At 40.4% G+C, this 23,975-nt stretch overlaps 1 protein-coding gene across 1 annotated transcript in view; it reads right to left on the minus strand.

Annotated features, from left to right (window-relative positions):
• The window catches only part of CLVS1 (clavesin 1), a 172,668-nt gene that overhangs the window by 140,651 nt on the left and 8,042 nt on the right, over positions 1-23,975 (minus strand). Inside the window, exon 2 of the mRNA XM_040487718.1 lies at positions 19,668-20,295. Coding sequence (XP_040343652.1) covers positions 19,668-20,122 — 455 coding nt within the window. The 5' untranslated portion in view covers positions 20,123-20,295. The remainder of the gene's footprint in view (positions 1-19,667; positions 20,296-23,975) is intronic.

Here is a 23,975-nt window from a genome sequence, read left to right on the forward strand (position 1 = left end):
AAGGCAGTCTTGTTGAATAAGCCATTGAAAAATCTACGCCAGAACAATGGAGCAAATATAAAAACAAGTCCATAACAGAGCAACCTTGGTGGGACAGGCATTGAGCAGAAGAAAAATGCATAAGATGCAGAGATGAATTTAAATGTTCGTTTTAAATGTGTTTTAAATGGTTATAAAATTGATTACTAAAAGGTACTTTTAAGTGAATTAAACGATCACTTTTATTTGTAAGATAATAGAAGCCAAATGATGGCATCCATAACTACAGAGTTATGGGGAAAAAAACACTAGGATTAGAATGGTGGAGAGTAAAGGCAAACAGTATTCCGTATCTTATCTTCCATAACAGATACTTTTTAAAATAACAAATTCATTATTTACTGTAAGAGTTAATTTAATACAGGGCTAGCATTATCTTTGAAAAACTCTACGTTAACCGTTATTAAAATCAAAAGTACAATGTGTATCTTCTAAATTATTGCCCCAAAATGCAAATAAAAATAAATTTTATACAGCAAAAATGAACAAACCAGAAACAAACACAAATAAACAGCAAAAATAAAAAGCATTAAACAGTAGCAACACCATAATAGTAACAACACCACAATAATAACTTATAAGAAACACAGCTGAGGAGCACCTGGGTGGCTCAGTCGGCTAAGCACTGACTTTGGCTCAAGTCACCATCTCATATCATGGGTTTTAGCCAGCATAGGGCTGTCTGCTATCAGCATGGAGTCAGCTTCAGGCCCTTTGTCCCCCCATCTTTCTGTCCCTCCCTGGCTCACACGGACATGCTCTCTCTCTCTCTCTCTCTCAAAAATAAATAAACATTAAAAAAAAAAAAAAAAAGAACCATGTCTGAAACAAAGTAACATAGAAAAACAACTGAGGTAGCCAAAGGCAGAGCAGATCACACAAAGGAAGAGCTATAGAAAAGCATTTTAATATCTGATAAGTAAAAATAATTTTTTTAAAAAAGAGCATTATTTTATATGGATAAAAGCTATAATCAATGCTGAAGATACAGTGAATAACATAGTACTTATAGGAAGCAAATCTATAGAGAGACTGATTAAAAAAAAATATTTTGGAAGAATTTGACCCACTGCTATCAATTTATGACAGAATACCTAAGTAAAAATAAAGATATGAAAGTGGTTGATAAAATAGAGAATAAATTTATCAATCCTTTTAGAATATGCTTGAGACCCAAGAGATTCAAAACTTAAGTAAGGTGAATAAATATTAGATAAATATACAAATATATTATTGTTGTTTATTATATTTATTATTATTATTATACATTAAAAATTCTGCTTAACGTGGTAGAATAGATTGCTGCCAGAAAGCAGCAAACCTCTCCTAACCAGACAGCAATGTGGGAGAAGTATAATTTTAAAATGTTAACTCATAGCTGAAATCAAAAGTAAGAAAGGGAAATCTCCAAGGGTCCCAAATGAATCAGGAATCATTAAAGGGATGAGTGGTTGAAGCCTTACGAAGCAACTAACCACATCTGTCTCTCAGGGGCTAGGGTTTTAATGCTTCCATGATGATGATGAGGCCTTGAGACTAAAACTAGAAATGTCTCCCTGCATAAAACAAACAGCTGGGAAGTGGAGAATCTCAACTGTAACAGGAATAAAGGAAATTCTACCTGCTTATCTTTGAGCATAACAGAATGGGACTTTATCAGTTCATGGGGGGTGGGCAGGGGGAGGGCAGTCTCTGTTTTCAGATGATATGATATTATATATATTGAAAACTCCACCAAAAAAATGTTAGAACTAATAAATAAATTCAGTAAATTTGCAGAATACAAAACCCAGTTGCATTTCTACACGCCAACAAACTATCAGAAAGAGAAATTAAGAAAACAATCCCATTTACAATAGTATCAAAAAGAATAAAATATTTAGGAATAAGTTTAACTATGTAGGTAAAATATTTGTAACTGAAAACTATGAAACACTGATGAAAAAAATTAAAGAAGACTTGAATAATTGGAAAGATAGTCTATATTCATGGATTAGTGTAATCAATATTGTTAAAACATCCACACTACACAAAGCAATATATAGATTCATTGAAATCCCTATGAAATTCCAATGACATTTTCTATAGAACTAGAGAAAACAATCCTAAAATTTGTATGAAACTACAAAAGACTATGCATAGCCAAAGCGATCTTGAGAAAGAAGAACAAACCTGGAGGAATCATAATTCCTGATTTCAAACTATATTACAAAGGTATGGCGATCAAAAACAGATACTTGCATCAGTGGGGCAAAATAGAGAGCTCAGGAACACACTCATGCTTATATTACTAAAAATTAATCTTAGACAACGTACTAAAAATTTACAATGGGGAAAGGACTTCTTTTCAGTAAATGGTGCTGGGAAAATTGGACAGCTACATGCAAAAGGGTGAAAATGGACCCCTATCTTACTTATGCTGCAGACAAAAATCATCCCAAAATGGATTAAAAGCTTGAACATAAGACTTGAAGATGTAAAACTCTAGAAGAAAAGATAGGTAAGCTTCTTGACAATGGTTTCAACAATGTTTGGGGGATGTGACACCAAAGCAGGGCAAAAAAGCAAACATAACAGGGGGATGACATAAATCTAAAAGGCTTCTGCATAGCAAAGGAAACCACCAACAAAATGTAAAGGCAACCTACAAAATGAAAGAAAATATTTGCAAACCACATACACAACAAGGGACTGTTATCCAAAAATATACAAGGAACTCATACAATTCAATAGAAGAAAATAAAAACAAATAATCCAATTAAAATGGGCAAAGAACTTGAATAGATATTTTTCCAAAGAAGATATGCAAATAACCAACAGGTACACAAAGACGCTCAATATCACTAATCAGCAGGGAAATGTAAACAAAAATCATGATGAGCTATTTCAACAGACTTGTTAAGATGTCTAGTATCAAAAGAAACGATATAACAAATGCTGTTGACAACATGGAAAAAAGGGAACCCTGTGGACTGTTGGGAATGTAAATGGGTGCAGCCACTATGGAAAACAGTATGGAGATTCCATAGCAGATTAAAAATAGGACCACCATATGTTCCAGCCCACTTCTGGGTATATGTCCAAAAGAAATGAAATCATTATCCTAAAGAGGTATCTGTGCTTCCATTTCACTGTATCATTATTCACAACAGCCAAGGTTGGAAACAACCTAAGTGTCCATCAACAGATGAATGGATACAGATAATGTAGATTAGATAGATAGATAGATGATAGATAAATATAGATAGGTAGATTTAGATATTATTCAGCTTTTTAAAAAAAGGAAATTCTGGCATTTGTGACAACATGAATGAACCAGGAGGGCTTTATGCTAAATGAAATAAGCCAGTCAGAGAAAGACAAATACTGCATGGTATCACTTCTATGTGCAATCTGAAAAACAAAAACAAAATCAAACTCATAGAAACAGACAGTAGAATGGTGGTTGCCAGGAGCTGGGAGTTAGGGCAAATAGGGAAAGGTAGGTAAAGAGTGTAAACTTTCAGTTACAAGATGACTAAGATCTAAGAATCTAATATATAACATGGTGACTATAGCTAATAACACTGTGCTGCATAACTGAAATTTGCTAAGAGAGCAGAACTTAAGCGTTCTCACCAAAACAAGGGAAAATACTTGAGGTGACGGATGTGTTAATAAACTCGCTTGTGGGAATCTTTTCACCATGTATACATAAGCAAATTAAAAAAAGAATTTAAAAAGAAACAAAAATAAATTTATGAGTTGTAAGATTGAAAATCTGAAGGTAAGACTATAAGCTTCTCTGTAAGTTCCCTGAAAGTAGGCACTTTGTTCAATTCTGTGTCCCTGGCATCTAGAAAACATCAGCCCTCTCAAAAATAAAGATTTATTGGGGGCGCCTGGGTGGCTCAGTCGGTTAAGCGTCCGACTTCGGCTCAGGTCATGATCTCACGGTCCGTCAGGTCATGATCTCGCGATCCGTGAGTTCGAGCCCCGCGTTGGGCTCTGTGCTGACAGTTCAGAGCCTGGGGCCTGTTTCAGATTCTGTGTCTCCCTCTCTCTGACCCTCCCCCATTCATGCTCTGTCTCTCTCTGTCTCAAAAATAAATAAACGTTAAAAAAAATAAAAAAAAACCACAAAGATTTATTGAAAGAATGAATAAAATGAGTGAAATAAAAAATATATATCAAATCCCAAGCAGGATTTAAAAATATGCAGATAAGGGGTGCCTGGGTGACTAAGTCGATTAAATGTCTGACTCTCAGTTTGGGCTCATGTCATAGTCTCACCATTCGTGGGTTCAAGCCCCACCATCAGTGCAGAGCGCACTCGGGATTTCTGTCTCCCTCTCCCTCTCAAAAATAAATAATCATTAAAAAAATATACAGATAAAAACACCTAGACACAACTGTAGAACATCATAGACCAAGAGAAATGTTAAAGCCATCAGAAAGGAAAAACAGATTACCTGTGAAGGAATGTCAATTAGACTGACAACACACTTTTTTTTAAAACAATCAGAATGCAATTAATTAATACCTTCAAAGTGTTGAGGGAAAATAATTTTTAATCTAGAGCTATATGCTCAGCTAAATTATTATTGGAGAATAACAAAGAAATAACATTTCAAACATACAAAGGTTATTAAGAAAGTTTACTAGCCACAGTCCCCTCGCTTCAGCAAGAAGGAAACAATTCACAAAGAAAAACAGGGTGTAAGATTCAAAAGTGAATAAAGAAATTGTTAAAACCGTTTGGTAGATTTCAATAGGTATTAATTACAAGTAATAACAGTGACAATAACAATGCGGTTGAATACATGGGAGGACCGAAACAATAAACAGCAGTGGTTTTAAAAATGGAGAAGTTCAGAAAGAAATTGTTCTTTCTTCTCTTATTCTGAGTGAGACACGGAGAGATTGACTGACTTTGGACTTTTTAGCAAAATCTAGTAAAACGTCCATAGTAAAATTTAGAAAATAATGTGTAACATAATAGAAACAGATAACTTCCAAACCCAAAGGGCAAAAATGAGGAAAAGCATGAAACACTAAAACTTGACTAGATCCAACATAAAGCATTGCTCAGCGATAGTGGGCTAACAAGGCATTGCACTGTGAGGCAAGGGGATGTGGGGTTCTCATGGACAGCTGATGGGTGGAGACTTGAACATGGTTTCTAGAAAGCAATTTAACTGTATGTACCAAGAGCCATAAAAGTGTTCATTGTTTATTAATTCAACTTCCTGGAATTTATCCTAAGGGAAAGAAAGTAAAGATGTGGAAAAATATTTATATAGAGAGATATTCATTATACTGTTATTTATACTTGCCAAAAATTGAAATTGAAAGATCTAAATGGCATTAATTGAGTCATTCATTGAGTGTTAAACTATTCAGTCATTATTTTGTGCCCAATGCAGATTTAGTAAACTAATAAAGTAACCACGATATAAACTTAAGTGGAAAAAAAAAAGCAGAATAATAAAAAGTAGTTGACATCTACTGAGTGCTAAGTATGGGTCAGTCATTTTTCTGAGTTTTTGCTTATATTAACTCCTTTAATTCTCATTATTACACTTGGAGGTTGAGACTATTATTATCATCATTTAATAGGTGAGGAAACTGAGGCACAGAGTGTTTAATTTGACCAGGCTTGAGCAGGTAGGAAGTGGGAGAGCTCTGACTCATACCCAGATAATCTGGCCATAGTGCTTGACCTCTTTACCACTGTGCTGTCCCATGTAGATATATAAAGTTATGCACAGTATAAGCCCAACCATGTGTGTGTCTGCATGCAAAATATACCTCAATTTTCAATGTAAATGGCAGTAGCTAAGTGGAGGGATTATGAATAATTTTTAATGTCCCAACACTTCCTCCATTTTCATGGTTTTCTTCAATAAGAAAGCTGACTCTTATAATCACACAACCCTTCAAGTAAAAGATAGAGCCATCAACCCATTTGACAACCATTCTATGATACTATCCTAGTAGGATGTTTGCCTCCCCAGTATATCATGGAATTGTATTCACAGCTAAACTAGTAGAAGGACAATTTAATGTGGTGGTCCTTAAACTTCCTTGGGTTGTGAACCTCTTGAGAATCTGGTGGAAGCTGGGTCCCTTCTCCACCAAATACATGTGTCTAAAATTTCAGGCCATTCACATATTCCCAGTAGCCAATTGTAGACCCAAAGCCTCTGCCCTCTTAAGAGTGACCCGAGTTAAGGTGCTTCACTTATCAGCAGCTTTACCTACCTAGCCCACTGCAAAGAACAAGAAAGAAAGCATCTCCCACGTTTCTATCCCTGACTAAGGTGTTTTTGACCTGATGATCATTGCCAATGTCCCTACACCTGGGTGACTGGGTACTTAAGGGACAAAAACAGTAGAGATTCAAATATATCCATATACAAATTATGGCCATGGTGATGGGGCCAGGGTCTTATGACATATAAGAAGAGAATAGTAGCTCAGATGAGGGGCTGAAGGGTATGGGCTCCAAGACAGTGCTGTGTGGATCACCACCGGCTTAGAGTAGGTATGGAGAGAAGACAAGGCATATAACAAGATATAAGCAGAAAGATAAGCTACTTTATTTTTCCCACTATCTTCTTGATGAGAGACAAAGTCTTATATTTAATAGCGAGAAAAGTCGAAAAATGAAAATACAAAGGCTAAAGAAGAAAGCAAATACAAAGGATAGTGCCCACTTTGGTAAAAATGGGCTTTAGTACAAGTATAAATGAAGATATAGGTCCTTTCCTGTTAGGCTGAGGGAAGTATTATAGAGAAGAAGGATACATAAGTCAGGGAGGCATGTTGTATGTGAATCCAAGGTTAGAGAAACCTTGGAAGAAAAATTGCTCAGGTTTTCAATTTTGCACAGTTCCAGAGAGATGCTGCAATGGAAGATGCTTCATGCCCTGCCTGCTGGTGCATTAGGCAGAACTGTATTTCTGAGCACACAAATGAGATGTTATAAAATTCATGCCCTGCTACAGCTCATTTGCCTGATTCCTTGGGACTCCCCATAGATCCTCACCCAAAGCATATAATTCAACAAGCTCAGTTTTCTAGCTTCCAAGCCCACAGAAACTTAGGAGAGTAAGCCTACTAATAGTAATCAGCAAAGAGCTAAGAGGAGAAAGAAGTACCAAAAAAAAAAAAAAAAAAAAGGAAGTACACAGAGCATGGCACAATGGGCCATGTAGCAGGAAGGCAAAGCCCGTATGCATCCAGAATCCCCATTCTGCTAGCTATTTCCTAGCCCAGGGTACAATAATCTATATGCCTCGTAGTTACCATTTGTCATGAAGTGTTAAGTTATATTTAACAAGATAGGGAGTATACAATGCATTCTAAGGTTGGTTGGTTGGTTTTTTTAGCCAGAACTGAATAAAATAAAACTTTAAAATTGGCCCTTAAAAAGCAGCCCTCAACTATTTGAAGACTTAACGTCACTGGGATACCCTCTTCCCTTGCAAAGATATAAGGTAAATGAGGCATTGCAGTATTATTCTGGGAGATGAGTAATAGCAGACTGAAATGTTCCACCCATGGTGGTGCAATTCACTAATTAATATGCATGCTATAAAATTATAGGATGGATTAACTCATCAGAAACTCAGGAGAAAATGAGTGATGAACAAATTCCACACAAACCCGTTAGCATGAGGAGACCCTGAGTAGAAATAAAGAGTCGTTCACTGAGAAGGAGGCAGGGAATCAGGTTCCGCTTCCTGACCTCTATACAGAAGGTAGCGCCCTGGACAGTGAAGGTTTCCATATGTAAAGTATTCTCTTAATTTTGTCTTATGCACGATGACACAGATAGAATATAGAATTTGAGAGATGAGAGAAAATGATGGTCGTCGTGTGCTCCACGTCATTATTAGACAGTTGGTACCTGAGCTCAAGTCACACAGTGGATGGAGCCACTGTGGAATCCACAATGTTGGCTCCGATTCTGGGCCTGGGTTGCTCCTGATGCTTCTAAAACACTCAGTCTCCTTTATGTCATGCTGAGAATCCCTGGGCAAGGGGTAGACAGAGCACCCGAGTCTTTTCCTCCCTCCTTCTCAAGCTCAGCTGCACCCAACTCCAGTCCCTCAACAAGATTATTGTCATTGGGAAGAGTCTAGAAAGAGCCTCTGTGTCTGGGCTTTCCATTGTTCCAAATTTCTCCCCAAAAGTCAGTTGAGGGGACTCCATTGAGCCCTACTCTCTACCTATGGCTACAAAAAAGGAAAAAAATAAAACCAAAAAACCAAAAACAAAAAAAACAAAAAAAACAAAAAAAAACAAAAAACCAGCATTGTGCCTCCAGGAGCTTCCCCAAAGCATGAAAAAATGTGCAGCAAAGATTAGTGTGACAGGCATTCAGGGAAGAACAAAGGAAAGATCAGTGCTGCCCCAGCCAGGGACAAAGCTTCTTAGCATGAATATGAGCTTTGAAAGATGAGTAGGACTTGGTTTGTTCTTAAACTTAAAGCCCAAGTTCCTTACGGCAAGCAAGGATAATTCCTGGCCTCAGCCTACCTCCTCAGCCTCATTTCTCCTCATGTGAACCCTTACATTCTATGCTCAATGCAACCATCTGAAGCTCTCCCAGTGGGGCAGACTCTCTCACCCTGGATCCCTGCAGAGTGCGTTCTTTTTGTCTCAAACAGCCTCCCTCAAGTTCCCTTCCTTCGACCTGTTTAATCTTACTTCTCCTTCGACTCAGATAATGCCTCTGCAATGCCTCTTCTCTGTGCTCCTGGAGGGCCCATGCTCCCCTCATTAGAGGAATAGAGACTGAGCAGGAGGAAGTACATAAGCAAAGGTTGGGAAGGGCTGGGCTGAACCTGGGAGGAGGAGGGGAGGGGAGGGAGATCCGTTTGACTCAAGCAGAGGATATTCTTTGGATATGGAAAGTGATGCCAAATTCTTAAGGTTTTGTTTGGCACAATGTGTGGCGAAGGGACTGAATCAACTTTATTAAGGAGCCATTAAAGACTCCAAGCAGGGATTTTACAACAAATTGTGAGCAGAGGTTCAGTGACACATTCCCCAAGAGCAGACCCCAAATATAATCAGGCATCATGAAGAAGGGGAAAGAGAAATATTTGGGATCGAGCCATTAGCCAGCCTTGTGATTTTGTCCAGATTAAATACCTTCTATTTAAAATAAGAATAATTGGGGTGCTTGGGTGGCTCAGTCGGTTATGCGCCCGACTTCAGCTCAGGTCATGATCTCATGGTTTGAGAGTTCAAGCCCTGCGTTTGGCTCTGTGCTGACAGCTCAGAGCCTGAAGCCTGTTTCAGATTCTCTCTCTCTCTCTCTCTCTCTCTCTCTCTCTCTCTCTCACACACACACACACACAAATAAATAAACATAAAAAATATTTTTAAAATAAGAATAATAATATCTCCTTCATAAATTGTTGTGAGGATTAAATTAATAGTGCAGCATAAGGAGGTGCTCGAAGCCTGGGAGCGTTACTAATGTGAACATTGTCTATTCCAGAAAGGCACTGGGTGCTATCTGTGGGAGTGCCATATTTGAAATTAATCCAGCAGGGACAACTGGAGATAGGGAAGAATTAGAGGCAAGGAGAAGAGAAAAATGACGAGGAACAGAAAGAGAATGTGCAAAGAAAAAACAACACATCACTTTAAAGCCTTCACACAAAATTTACCCTCTCTTTATTTTCCTGTCCAATGTTACATTTTGCAGTATAGTAGCAATAACTTCTACTGCTTTATAGTACACTCACAATAAATGGCTTCTGAGCCTGATTTACAACCTCAGGGAAGCGCAGGCATTTAATCATTCCAGCAGCTGCTTAAGGATCTGTATATCACCGCTCAGGAGCGATTATCTAGGAACCATATTTAAAGGGCAGGAGAGCTGGTGGCTTCCTAAAGAGCTGAGTTTCGGGGCTCAGGGATTGGGGGGTTGAAGTCTGGGCAGATGCCAAGGGGCTTCCTTCTACAGTATCCTCCTTGTAAAAGGGATCAGAAGATGCTTCCTGGTTTATTGAGAACTGGGGAAAGCAGTTAGTCACCCAGAAGAGCTTCGCTTGTACAGGAAAAGGTCCCATCTCTTGCGATATACTCTTTCAAGAAGTCAGCTATGCTCATGAGAAAATCAACAGCGAACACAGCACAGAGGCAACATCATGCTTAAAACTTGCCCTTTCTCTGTGCCCTCCTTTACTGACACTGGCCTTTACAAGAACAGACGCAGGGCATGCCCCCATAGCAGCATGATTTCAAGTCAAGTAATTGAGAGCAAGCTCACGGTGCTGGCTGCTTTATCCAGGCCATGCGCTGAGGAGCAGGAAGTTATTCTTAGGCCCTTAGATTTCTAGCCATCGGAGGACAGTTTTTTATCTACAAGGTAATGAGGGTCGTGTCTTTGAAACTCCCGGGCTTTTAAGTGTGAGTTTGGGAAGAACGGCTGGCCTGGAAAGATATGCTGTCAATAAAAGCTTGCTTTCCTGGTCCCTGTAGCCCCTTCTCACTGCAAAGCTGCCCTGCTTTTGTAACATGTTGCAGGAGCCATAAGACATCTGCCATGTCTCGGAGGGCCAGCCACCCAGTTAGGCAGGGGCATACGCTGCTACGTTATCTCAGAACAAAGACCCTGTTCAAGCCCCGTGGGAGATGGCTTCTAACAGGCAAGCTTCCAAGGGCCTGAACGCAATCGAAACGGGATGGAGACTGCGGGCAGAAAGCAGCTGAGCCCTGCACCAAGTGGAATGGTCATGGAAATGCTGGAGAATGTCTGATAAGGAGTTTTGTGGAGGACGAAGGGGATTTAAAAGAAATATTTGAAGAACCGTTTGGCTGACCCACATGACAAGCCATATACTCGTCCAGCAGGGCGAGGAAGCAACATAAACTCTCCCAACTCCATCCTCTCATCAATCACCAGCTTTTTAGGAGCACATAAGAGAGATATAGTCTATTTTATAACAGCTTTTAACAGAATAAGGAATCATATCTTGGGCATTTTAGACTCTGGATTAGATAGAGAGATAAAAGTGGAAAAACCACTTGGATTACAGTTAAGAAAGGAAATAAATGGCTCCCTATGTGCCAGACCCCTTACTGATCTAGCAACTTACTTAATCCTCAGAGCCCTGCAAAGTACATGTGATCATTACCAGACAAAGAGGAAACTACGTGTTAGAAGAATTACATATGGCACCAGGGTCACTAGCAGGCTGCAGAGCTGGGGTTCTGTGAGCCAATTGAAAGTCCATGTGGATACTTGTTTTAATGCAAGGTATGGGGAGGGCCTCCAATCACTATCTTAAGTCAGGCTCATATTGACACCCCTTTTGGTAACATATTCCAAGGAATAACCAGATTCCTTTGGGGAGCTGGAATTAAAAAAAAAAAAAGATAATCAAAGTTGTTATCACTGTTACCATTGTCAAATAATTAGGGCTAAATAATTCGTGGATAAGATTTTCAACACTTAATTTGCCTAGATTTTGTGAGATTGGAATCTGTGGCAACAGGATTTGCCTATTGAGCTATGCCATCCTTTTCAAGTTGTCTGAGACCTTGAAGTGACTGGTGTTAGCTTGCTTGCTTACTGAGACCTCACTGGGAACCGCCCCCCGAATGTCTGACTTAGTGGCCCCCAAGTATGGCAAATGAATGAGGTTTTGAGACCCTGCTTGTTTTCGCCACTTACCACCTAAGCTGTGTGGCCTGGGATAGGTTACCTAACCTCGCTGATCCTTAATTTCATCATCTGCGAAATATGGATATTAATAGTGCCTATGTAACAGCACGACTGTCTGCCACATGGTAAACACTTGGTAAGCAAGTTTGATTTTGTGGCTGTAATAACTGCCCTCTGTTCATTTTTGCTCATTTCCAAGCTCATAACAATTGAAAAGCTGATCACAACCAGAGCAATTCCAGGAACGTATCTGTAGGAAGAACAGACAGTGAATATTTTTCTTGAGCTGCTCTCAAGAGGCTTTGGGATCTGGGGAGGAGGTTGACTTCCTGGCGCTGGTGAGAAACATAAAACCCACTTGGCCTGCCCCATCTCCTCTCACCTCACCAATACTCGGCATGGATACATTAGAAATTTGTCCCCTTTTGTGCCACAAGTTCTTATACTGAGCACAGTCAAACTGAAAGAGGCGTAGACCCCCTGCTACTTATAAAAAGCTCTTTTATGCTCTTCCAAAAGCTAAAGGTGAACCTCAATCAACTGGCTTATTTATAGTTTGAAGAGTTATATCCCTCCTACTGCCTCAGGGTTTTAATCAGAAGAAAGAACCTACTTACTGTTCATCTCCCACTGCCAAATCACACCACAGAGCTGTAGGACATTTGCCACGTCAGCCCTTTGGAGGTTGCCACAGGTCAGCAATAAGCAGTGACGTTTGAAGGAGCTTCTATCTCCAGCATATCCATCAAATAAATTACTGCCTGGCATGAGGGGAGGAGGAGCAGCTGAACACCTTCCCAGAACAAAACAGTGAGTGGAAAAGCACCTGTCCCTAAGAATAGACAGATGCCAGGTTGTTTTCTACATGATAAAGTAAATATGACAGTGTCCTTGCTTTCAGACTTGGGAAGGCGAGAAGGTCAAGCACCTTACTAACATTCATCTTCCTGTCATTTAATGCTTAGAGGGACTCAGGGGAAACTGGTGTGAGGAGCCATTCTGGGAGCGGGAGCTCAGAACAGGAGTGCTTCCTGTGGGCCCTCAGGAACCCGCACAGGGCTGGACCACTGCAGTAGTTCAGGATGTTTACTGAGTACATGAAGGAATGAACGAGCCTTGGATTCATCCCATGGAAGAACGACAACTCTTGTCTATTGGTCAGCACCCCAACTGCTTTTGTATTTGCTAAATCTGAAGTGGTAAGTCCTTCTCCACTTCCTTTCCCTCATATTAGGGACTAGGCAGGCCCTTGACATTGAGCCTCCAGAATCATCTCAACTTCTGGTGCTCCCAGCCTCTAAAGCACGTTCCTCACCTTTGGAGCCCCATTAGAACGCATGCACAAGGAATGGCTTTATTGTTTACCCTGAACCTCCCAGTGTCTCTTGGCTAGAAGAGGGAACTGAGGAGAAGTTGTGAAACACCTTGAATTTGGGCCCTGGAGCCACACTGTAGTAACATACGAATAACACTTAACATATGAGTGATTCAGATTTTGATTGTAAGAGGCTCTGGAAACTTTTGAGGTCAGAGTAGAAATGAGGCCACAGCTAAGGCTTAGCAGAAAAGCACAGCCTTTATGTTCAGACAAAACAGGGAAGAATTCTGTCTCTGTTATATATTATCTATACACCATATAGATCCTTGTGGGTCTGTGGAAAGGATTAGGGAAAAAATGTGTATATATATATATACACATAAGTATATATATATATACAGACACATAAGTATATATATATATACATATATATATATACACATATACTTACTGTATAAGTTGGTATAAATAATAACTTGGCATAAAGGTGCTTAACAAATGGTAGTTATTGACATTGGTGTTAGGACATTTCTAGACACTCTCCATCAGGGGTTCTCAAAGTGGACACCAGCTCCCCTAAGGGCTTTAGAAACATGAAGGTAACCTTTTCAGTTGCCACAGTGCCTGGGAGAGGGGATACAAAACATTGCACAATGCTCGACAGCCCTATGCGTTAAGAACTGAGCAGCTCTGAATGGCCATTGTGCTCCTTTTGAGAATCACTGCCACTAACCTGCTGATCCTGTCCACTGTGACTCAACTGCACTCATCTACACAAGTACCCACCTCCAGGAAATCCACTTACAGACTTTCAGAAGCTCTGTGCATGTTTTGGAATAACTAGTCACTCAGGGGCTGAACAATTGGCTCCAGATGTCTCTGGAGCTTGGAATTACAAGCTTTGAGTCTAAGTTTTTCCATTGATGAATCATTCAGTTCCTTGGTTAGAAAGGATCTTCTCCTCCTCCGATCTCTTGTCATCTGTCCCTTAGTGGTACTAAAACTCCCCAAATGGCTAATGAGCATTAAATCAGAAAACATACATGGAAACGCTTGGGAATCATAAGGTTCTGTGCAGCTGTATAGTATACAGATATTCAGTATTATGTGCTGTAATACAATTGACTAGGAGCCAACTTAAGGCTTTTCTCTTGTGAAATCTGATTGGCCTGAGCAGTGCTTTGCCAAGACATATTGGGAGCCTGAGGCACAAGGAAAAATTAATGATCTCATCCTGCCTTCTTTTAAATTTTGACATTTTGTTCATCATGGATTTTTTGGCATTAATTTTGATTTTAAAATATTTTCTGACAGGGGCACCTGGGTGGCTCAGTCAGTTAAGTGTCCAACTGTTGATTTCTGCTCAGGTCATGATCTCACAGCAGTGAGATCAAGCCCTGCGTTGGGCTCCGTGCTGGAATGGAGCCTGCTTAACATTTTCTCTCCCTCTCCTTCTGCCCCTCCCCAGCTCATGCTCTCTTTTTCTCTAAATAAATAAATAAATAAATAAATAAAATAAAAATTAGAACTATAAAAATATTTTATGACAAAATTATTTATTTTGATCACTGAGTGCTTTAGTGCCCCCCTTAAATTTTACACCCCAGGCAAATGGCCCCATCCCTCACCCTCATGCTGGCCCTGGGTCTGAGGTCTCAGCTCAGATTCCCTAATCTTCCATCCAGTTGGTTGTGCTTTGATCCAAACCTTCAGCCCTTGTTATGTACGGTGGGGAAAGACAGTCTACAAGATTCATTGCCTTCTTACAATAACTCTATAAGCATGAAGGTAGTAATGAAATGGTCCATTAGCCCCCTTTTTGCTCTACTCAATTACCCTAACTTAGCTCTTCCTTCAGGTGCCCCAGCTTCCTGAAAGGACCAACTAATTTTCAACCTGTTTGCGGATTTCTGAGTGTTCTTAATTTTGAGAAATAAACAATACACTGACAAAATAAGGTCAAGTGTCATTTATATATTATGATTGGCATTGCATTTCCAATTGTTTTTCCCTGGGGACCAGCTGGTTTACGCATGGATATTATGGTAGTTTATCATGGGGCTTTTATTATCTGGACCTTCCTTCCCAAATATCTTTCTCATAGCCTGAGAATGTAATAAACAACAATAGGGAGGGGCACTAAGACCAGGGCATTTCTCAGAGCCTCCCAGTCATGACTGAGCTTCCTTAAAGCACTTTGGAGCATGGTGGCTTGGGGACTCAACTGCATCCTTTATACCTTTCCAGGTGGAGGAAAGTTGGTAATGGTTCAAATCCTGCTATTTGGATTTGGAAAGTACATCTTGTGACCCAGTAGCCTAGATATTTGCTGGACTGGAATTTTTCTTTTTTTCTTAAGAAACAACTGCCATTTGTGGAACACCAACTAATGTTAATCTATGATCATCATCAGCCCCACTTTACAGGTGAGAAACAGTGTAATAAGAATTTAAGCAACTTGCTCAGAATCACATGGCTGATTAGGAGACAGTTGGGATATGAAGCCAGCTGTCTGGCTTCGGAGTTTCTGAGTGCATTTAATCACTGTTCTATTCCGCATCTTGGACACCATCAAGCAGGGCAATTGGGGTTAATCCTTGCAACAGCTCCACATGCCAGATATTATACCCATTTCCACTCGATGAATGGAGACTCCAGAAAGTAAAATAACTTGACCAAACTTAACTCCTTTGTAGCTGAGTAAAATCCAAGAAAACCAGACATGCTCCTTTATGATCACATTTCCCTCTGTGGGAAGGGCATTCACGGGCAAATCAGGCTGTATGACCAGGTACGAGTATGCAGCCCAGAAAGAAACAAGAAATGGATTTCCTTTTTATCAGATCTTAAGGGGCAAACAGACTCTAGGTGAGACAGATCAAAAAGCTCATTGAGCAGTGGTGTCCCCCCAGGTCTCCATTACTTACCAAGCAGGTGGGCTGAAAGGTGACCTCTGATGACCCAGAAAGGGCCAGCTTCATTTTATGAATAAATATGTGAGTGCTGATTTCATCTAATTCATCTCACTTCAGCCTGGTAGCCTCAGAAAATACAGAAACCACAAAGCTCTCTGCTGAGGCCTGATTTCTGGAGGAGGCCAGTGTGTGTTCCAGGAGCCCAGCGCCCCCGCACTCCAGCTGGCACCCTCACCCAGGCCCGGGGAGCCCCACCTCTGGAGGACAGCGCTTCCTACCGGTCACCTTTCTGTGCTTTTGTTTGTGGCATCTGGGTTTAGATGAATGAGATTTACACGGTTTTAATAAATATTAATAACCATCTTAATCTCAGCAAACCTTTCACAGGAGATATTCAAATCACTTCCCAGTCATCTTAGGGGCCCAATGAGAGTGAAGTAATCATTTTGCAAAGCTGTGCCAACCCTTCCGGGCCTTTTGGGCCTCATTTAATCTGGGTCTGTGTGACAGGGAATGTGTCCGGGGAGAAAACAAAGAAGTACTTAGGATGGCCATACAGGCAGACCGCACCCACCGGCCCACTTTCATTTTCGAGTGTTGTACTCCTGTCTCTATCTTTATTTATCTACTCTCTGTGCTCCGTTCTTTTTGTAGTGGGATGTTTGATAATATTAACAATAATACCAGAAGCTCATATTTGTTGAGTGCTTACCATGTGCCAAACAACGAGCTGTGTTCCTTAAGTGCATCTTTCATTTGGTCGTCCCAACTATATTATTAGCTAGACGTCCCCACCTTACAGATGAGAAAACAGTCTCAGAGAGGTTGTTTGTCCCAGGTCATATAACCAATAAAGCACATGTCACTTGCCGGGTTCCAACAGAGGTTTGTTTGTTTCTAATGATCTTTGGTTGTCACTGGGATAGCCTGATCATTTACCTTCCTGTTGAAACCAAAATATTTGGAAAAAATGGTATTGTATAATTTGGAAAAAAAAAATCGTCTCAAGTAGACTCAGCCTTCCTAGTGAATTAGGAAGCTATAAAGTGAATTTTAAAATCCCTATCCATCCATCCATAGGATCAGGCTGAATGAACTCCACGTTCATGAGCCATTAGAGCTGAAGGTGTCTCAGGGATTACCTAACTTGAGCTTCTTATTTTACACTTGAGGAAACTGAGGAACAGAGAAGTGAAGTAACTTGTTCAAGGTTATTGTAGTCATAAACACTTGGATTATTCTCTTGGAGACTCGTTTGTTTTTACTATTATTATTTGTTATTATTTCTTAACACATTTTGTGATATACATGGGCCGAATGCTAATACAAAATAAGATATTTTGCTCTGATGTATTTTTATGGATAAATCACTACTTAGCATCTAAACAGATAGAAGTTCTAGAATACTTACAACAACTAAGAACAAATGAAGTCAGCACGATTATTCTCCAGAATCATCAAAATTGTCCTGTTCCAAAATTCAACATGTTAACATGCCATTCTCAAAAGGATGGCTGTTTTCTCTGGTATAAGACGGATGCCCTGTGTTGATGGTTTGTGTGTTTCAGAAGGAATTCTCTGATGGCAGATGGGAGTTAGCTGTTCGTATGCTTGCACACTGAAAGACACTGGATTGCACAGTGGACTCTTTTCTGGCAGGGACCTTGTGTTAACAGAGCAGAAACGTGGAGAGGCATTCTCGCCCAGATGCAGAGCTGACCAAACTCTAGACTCAAAGAGTTAAGACACTGAAATACCTTTTCAGGATTAAGTTGTGCTATCACAATTTATCAACCAGAAAATAGCCAGTGATTACTTACTTTACAATATTATCATTTTTAAGAGGAGGAGGAATGATAGGAAGTAATAAAGGGCCACCCTACAAATTCCTTTTAATTATACTGGGGAGGAATTATTTGGTTTATTTTGAAAGTCAAACCTGCGTCTCCCCAGCTACCATAAAAATTTCAACGATTATACCTCTGTGAAAACTAAAGCCACAGGTGAATTTTTGGAGAGTGATACATGCATTCTTTCTCATTCAACATTTGTTGGATAGTGTGCCCTGTGCCAAAAAGATATGAAAGACACGAAACAGGCAGTTTCCTGACCTCGTGGAACTTGCAGACTTGGGTGGAGAGGTAAGAAACGGTATACAAGTAAACATACGATTGTAGTAACGCCGGATTGAGACAACTCGTTCTCCAGTCAGACTGCTGGGGGGTCCACTCCCACTCCATATTTCACTAGTTCTGTGACATTGAGCGAGCTACTTAATTTCTCAAAGTCTTGTGTCACCAAATGTGAACTAGGGATAATAATAATACCTTTTGTGGAAAGTTCTCATTGGGTTAAATGAGACAATATACATAAATGCTTAACAGAGTATGAGGTAAGTATTCCAAAATAATAGCTGTACTAACAGTGGTTCTTACACTCCTCTTGCAAATAGGTTAATGGAAATATGAACAAAAGAAGGGCACTTAACTAAAAAGGGTTGGGGCTGGCAGTAGATGAAGACTATAGAGTGAAGAAGCAGGAAGATGAGTATAAATGGTAGGGCAGATTGGGTCCAGGGTGGTTGGAACTGGGATAAGAAGTGGTGGTTCTCTCCTTTAGGTGCTTGTGGAGGCAAGTCCAAAGGCTTGGAGGCATGGAAAAACCTCAGCCATTCAAAGCAAGGCTTATACTTCATTCCAGCTGGACCAGAGAACGCGAAGGCCAGAGGATGAAGTACAGCAGGAGACAGGAGATGTACAGGATGGATTGCAAAGGACCTGACTTTACCTTGAAGGCTTCGCAGGTCATGGAAGAATTTTCATCAGCAGAGCGACATCACAGAATTTTGGAAGGGTCACTCCAGCTACAGTATGGACTAGAATGGCTCGAGAAAGATTAGATCTGAGGCAGGGGTGCCCGTGACAAGTCTGTTGCAGAAATTCAAGGGACAAATGAAGAGAACCTAAACCAAGGCAGTGACAAGGGGAGCAAAGAGAAGTGACGAGATTTGAGACTTTTGAGAAGAAAGGCGTGGGCCTTGGCAATTAATCGGATGTGAGGAGCAAAGGCAAGAAGCAGTCACGGACGACACCCGGATTTCTGGGTGGGGAGACTGGAAGGCTGGAAAAGCAGGTCTAGTGGGAAAGATGGTGCGTTCGATTTGAGCCATGCTGAGTTTGCGGCTCTTTACAGGATTTTCAGGGAGAGACGCACTTGGGTAGAGAGGTCTGGCACTCCGAAGAAATACAGGATATTAAAGTCATGGAGAGGATCCAAGAAATTATTTACGTGATGAAAACACTTGATTTAAAGCCATCTACTGAATCCATTTTTGTTGTTTTTGCTGTTAAAGATGAGAACACTAAAGGCAGAATATATGGTTCTTCTAGAAGACCAGCTTTCAATTTTATTAAAATAAATGACCCACTCTGATGAACATAATACTGATTTCTAAGGCGTCTTGCCATTCTAACACTACGATTCTATTGTTCCAAAACACTGCTGTGAATCTGGAATTGCATTTGATGACAGTAATCCTGTGGCCTTAAAACTTCCTTTGGGGTCGGGGAGGGGAAACTATATACACATATTTTTTTTTAAAGAAAAGCTCGTTAGTCACACATTTTTTTTCATTTTTTTTTAAATGAAAGCCATACGACCCTAAACATGCAGTACGTATGCTTATAAAAAGGAAAAACCAAGGAAAGACACTATCTACATTTACCTACTCTGGTCCCAATTGGCCGCAAACAGCAGAAGAATCTTCCTGCCGTAGTGATCTCGGCTTTCCAGCACTCCGGGGAACCCATCGATGAGAGCCCTCTTAATGCCAGGATCATCAGCCTTGAAGTTTTTGAACATGTCCAGGTGTAGCTGGCGGTACTGAAAGTACTGGGCCAGGAGTCTAAAGGCATCTGCTTGGTGAAACTTCCTGGCTCGGAGAAATCTCAGGATGAAGGCATCATCTGTGCGCAAAAATCCAATGTCAGGCCTGGTGATGATCATGTCCCTGACTTGCTGGATATCCTGATGTAAAACATCTGGGTTTTCATTCAGTTCCAGGCGAGCTTTCTCTATAGTCTCTGGACTGAGTCCGGCCTGTAAATGGGTCATCTTGGCCAAATCTCCTTTCCAAGTGCTTAATTGCTGATATTTTGGAAGAAGGGAGACTGGTCCCATTCACCCGATGGTCTGCTGAAATCGGGGCCCATTCAACAGTTTTTCTGCTACCAAGCTGCCACTGAAACAGACAAATCGAAGGCCTTCTTTCTGTTCTTAGAAAGCAGTAGGACATTCAGGTCCTATGTGGTGGTGGCCATCCAGAAAGGAGGCAAAAACGAGACCATTTCTTACTGCAAAACAAATGCACACAAGAGAGACAAAACAGTGATGATACAAAGAAAATCTGGGCAAATTAATTGGAACTTAGATAAAAAAAAAAAAAAAGGCGGTATTGTGCTGTGGGTTTGATTAGATTAGGTATCCAAAGAATAAAGGCTAAATTATCGTTAAAATGGTGTAATTGGGATAATTTTATTGTTGACCTTCTGAATGCATAATATGCAAATATTTGGAACTTTCTAGTCACACTGACTAGTTACCATAATAGTGTATGGTCCGATTAGTAATAGATCGCTCTTTTATTAAGTACTTTAAGAAACACTAAGAAGAAAGATCCTTCTCTGTTACAGCATGCTTTATGGGGCTGTTCACAGGCCTAGATGTGGCAGAGAAATTAGGGCTGCTGGACAATTTATTAGCCTCCCCATTAGCCTCTTTTCTCAAAGAGAAGTACCTTTCACAGAAATGCCCCCTCCCCCACCTTTTTCAAAGGCAGTTATTTGCATCTTAACAATAAAAAGGGACTGTTAAAGGTCACTCGATCCTAACCCCACAGGTACCTAATTACTCAAAACTGAGCTGACAACAGCTGGGGGGAGGGGGAGGGGGGCAGCCTCGTGGCTGGAAGCCTGACCTTCAATAATCAAATTCAACAGCAATGAGAAAGGATGCTCACGTGTCTTACAAGCGGCTTTATTATTTGCCTTTGTTAGTCTTCTGTAGGAAAGGCAAAGGGATTTGAAACTCCTGATTGCTTTCCTGCTGACCCAATATCCACACAGGCTTAAAAATCCTCCCATTTACATAACTTTCCTGTTGTTCGGAGATATTATTTTACTTATGATGATTGTTTTAATCTCCTCATACGTATCTCTTAAGATGTCTACACCTAAACGGTATACAGAAGGACATCTATATTATTTACATCTTCCTCATTTTAAATATAAATTCATATTTTAATGCCTTCAGATATTTGTTTGGTATGATCTGGAAGTTCTAAAAATCAGAAGACATACTAGGTGTAAATGAACTTGAAGGCATATTTTTTTCCTAGCTTTCCTAGGTCGACAGTATCTGCAATCAGAGGAAGAATATTTATTCCCAACTTAGTTATTATTGGTAATGTTTTATCATACAAAATAATGTAAAAGACAAAATTATTCTTCTGCTTAATTTAGAATGACCAGTTAGTTCTTAAGGGAGACAGTCAACTCACACATTTCTGTTTTATATTGTGGTATAGGGGAGATGAAGAATAGTTAAAGTAACTGGTATTCATTGTCAAGATGAGGGAGTAATAGAAATTCGATGTGTAAAATGTTGGCTTTGTAAAACAGTTTGTAAGAAAACGGCATATAGCTCTGCAATGTGCAAAAACAAGAAATAGAATAAAGTCTTGAGCTTCACTAATTTTAAGGACTTAGGATTGTAAATGGAAAATAATGCTACGAACTATTCCCAGGATTGGAAGAAACTGCCAAACCCATCTCGTTCAACACCCATCTGATGTTAAAATTCCCTGTCTGGTAGCCTTACAAAAGCCGTTCAGAAAATTCCCTTGTTTGATGTCTCCTTTTCTAGTTCATCCCTACACTCACAGCAATATGTCCTTACTATTCCCACCAACGAACTGACCAGGAAGATCATATAATTTATTATCCAAATTTAGACACGAGGGGGTGCTAATAATAATAATAATGCTAGCACAATAGCTATAAACTGGGACAATTCTAAGCAAACCCAGAAAGATGGTCACCCTACTAGTGATGATATTTTTGTTCCTATATCCAATAGACAAATTTCAGTACTCTTTATGGGTGACCCCTATCAATATTTTATATTGCTGACTTCATCCTTCTTAAAACTCTCTCCCCCATTCTCCCACTCTCTTTCTCTAACTCCAGACACCGTGATTTTTCTTTTAGCAGTGTTGATCCCTGCTCCCTCTTCTCTTTCTGTGAACGCTTTACTGGGCGTTTCCAGGATCTTGCCCCAAGATGTGACCGCCTACGTGTAATATAACTTCAGTCTATAGCTCTTTCTCGGTCTCCAGGCTACATATCCAACTGCCTTTTCAGCAACCTCACAGACACATCTTCTACACACCACAGACTCCATATGCTTAAACCTGAACTAACCATCGTTCCTCATCTTGAATTTGTCCTTCCACCTCCATCCCTTAGTGACTAAAGTCACTGTCTGTGCAGCTTCCATTCTAAAAACCTGGGAGTCCACTATTATTCCACTCTCTCCCTTATTGCCCACTTCCAGACAATTACTTCCATAATATTTCTTAAATCTGCCCATCTTTTCCATCCAATCTCACACTGTCTATTTAGCCCTGCAACATTCTCCGTATGGCACCTTTGCTGCCAAACTTGCCCTTCTCTCGTCCATTCTCTGTATTGTAATTGAAATCTGCTCATGTCATTCCTTGAACTGTCCAATTGTCCTAGGATAAAGTATAAAACTATGTGATAAGGTTTTTAAGACCCTTCGCCGTGTGGTGCCTATCTCTCTCCAGATTCACCATCTGGCCAAGTAGCCACACAGAGTCACTTGACATTTCTCCTCACCTCTCAGGACCTTGGCAAAGAACAACCACTGACGAACTCCTCTTTGCCCTTCAGGAGTCATCTTGGACATCGCTTTCTCTAGGAAGCCTCCCTGACCTTCACAGGTCACTGGTAGCCTCACAGCCCTGACCGCATCATTTCACTGCCATTCCTCCCCCGCTTCTTCCTCTGAACTCTTTGTGGAGAAGAGCTGGATCCCGCTCATCTGTGTATCCCCAGTACGGGGCCTGGCACAGAGAGTGTCAGCTCCATGGGTGGAGCACCTTTGTCACGCTCACCATCTATCCTCAGCACCCAACACAGTGTCTACTGGGGCATAGGTGCCCGAAAAATATAGAGAGTAAATGCGTAAAGAAGGTAGTCAAAACATTGTTTCAATGAGTGAGTTGCTTCCCATTCCGTTGGATGCCTCTGGAACCATTTTCCTTAAATGACAGTGTTGCAGCTAACTTAATTTCCTAGGAGAATTTAGCCTAGGCACGTTGTCCTTCAGATCACTGCCTCCTTGAAGCATGCTCGGTGATGGTCCCTGTTCCAAGCCATGGCACAGGACGTTTAGACAAGTCATAGCAATAGCTTGTCCCCTTCAGAAGATTTAAAGGCTCTGGGAGCAAGTTAAACACCTTATAGTTCAGGGAACTCCACAATGTTTCTGAAATAAATTACTATGGGTTCAAGGAGAGAGCGGAGGTTGCATTTTTCATGGCCTGCTTCCACACATAGCTATGCCTCCAATCTATAATAACTGAAATAAATTTGCTTCAATCTACATCTTTATTCTGTCCTCAGCATACAGTAGAAGCTTCTGGGGAGAGAACCCAAGCTAGGGTCGCTGGGTTTCATACTCAGGATGAAACAGATATTTTCCATTAAAGGCAAATCCTTCACTTCAGATCTCTGAATAAACTACTACTTAAAGAACAACTTCAATTGATAATATTTAACGTTAAAAATGCTATGCCGTTCAAGAACGTTCTCCAGGACGCAGCATTTCACTTGACTGTCATCTTCTGTTCACATGAAGGACTTGGTTCTCATTCAACTTTTCTAAATTTGTCAAACAAGTATAAAGGGATACATTGGACTTGGTATCACATGAAGTAGGAGTCGTTTTC

Source organism: Herpailurus yagouaroundi, unplaced genomic scaffold, assembly GCF_014898765.1.
Source record: "Herpailurus yagouaroundi ecotype Mexico unplaced genomic scaffold, PumYag 165, whole genome shotgun sequence".
Taxonomy (NCBI): Eukaryota; Metazoa; Chordata; class Mammalia; order Carnivora; family Felidae; genus Herpailurus; species Herpailurus yagouaroundi.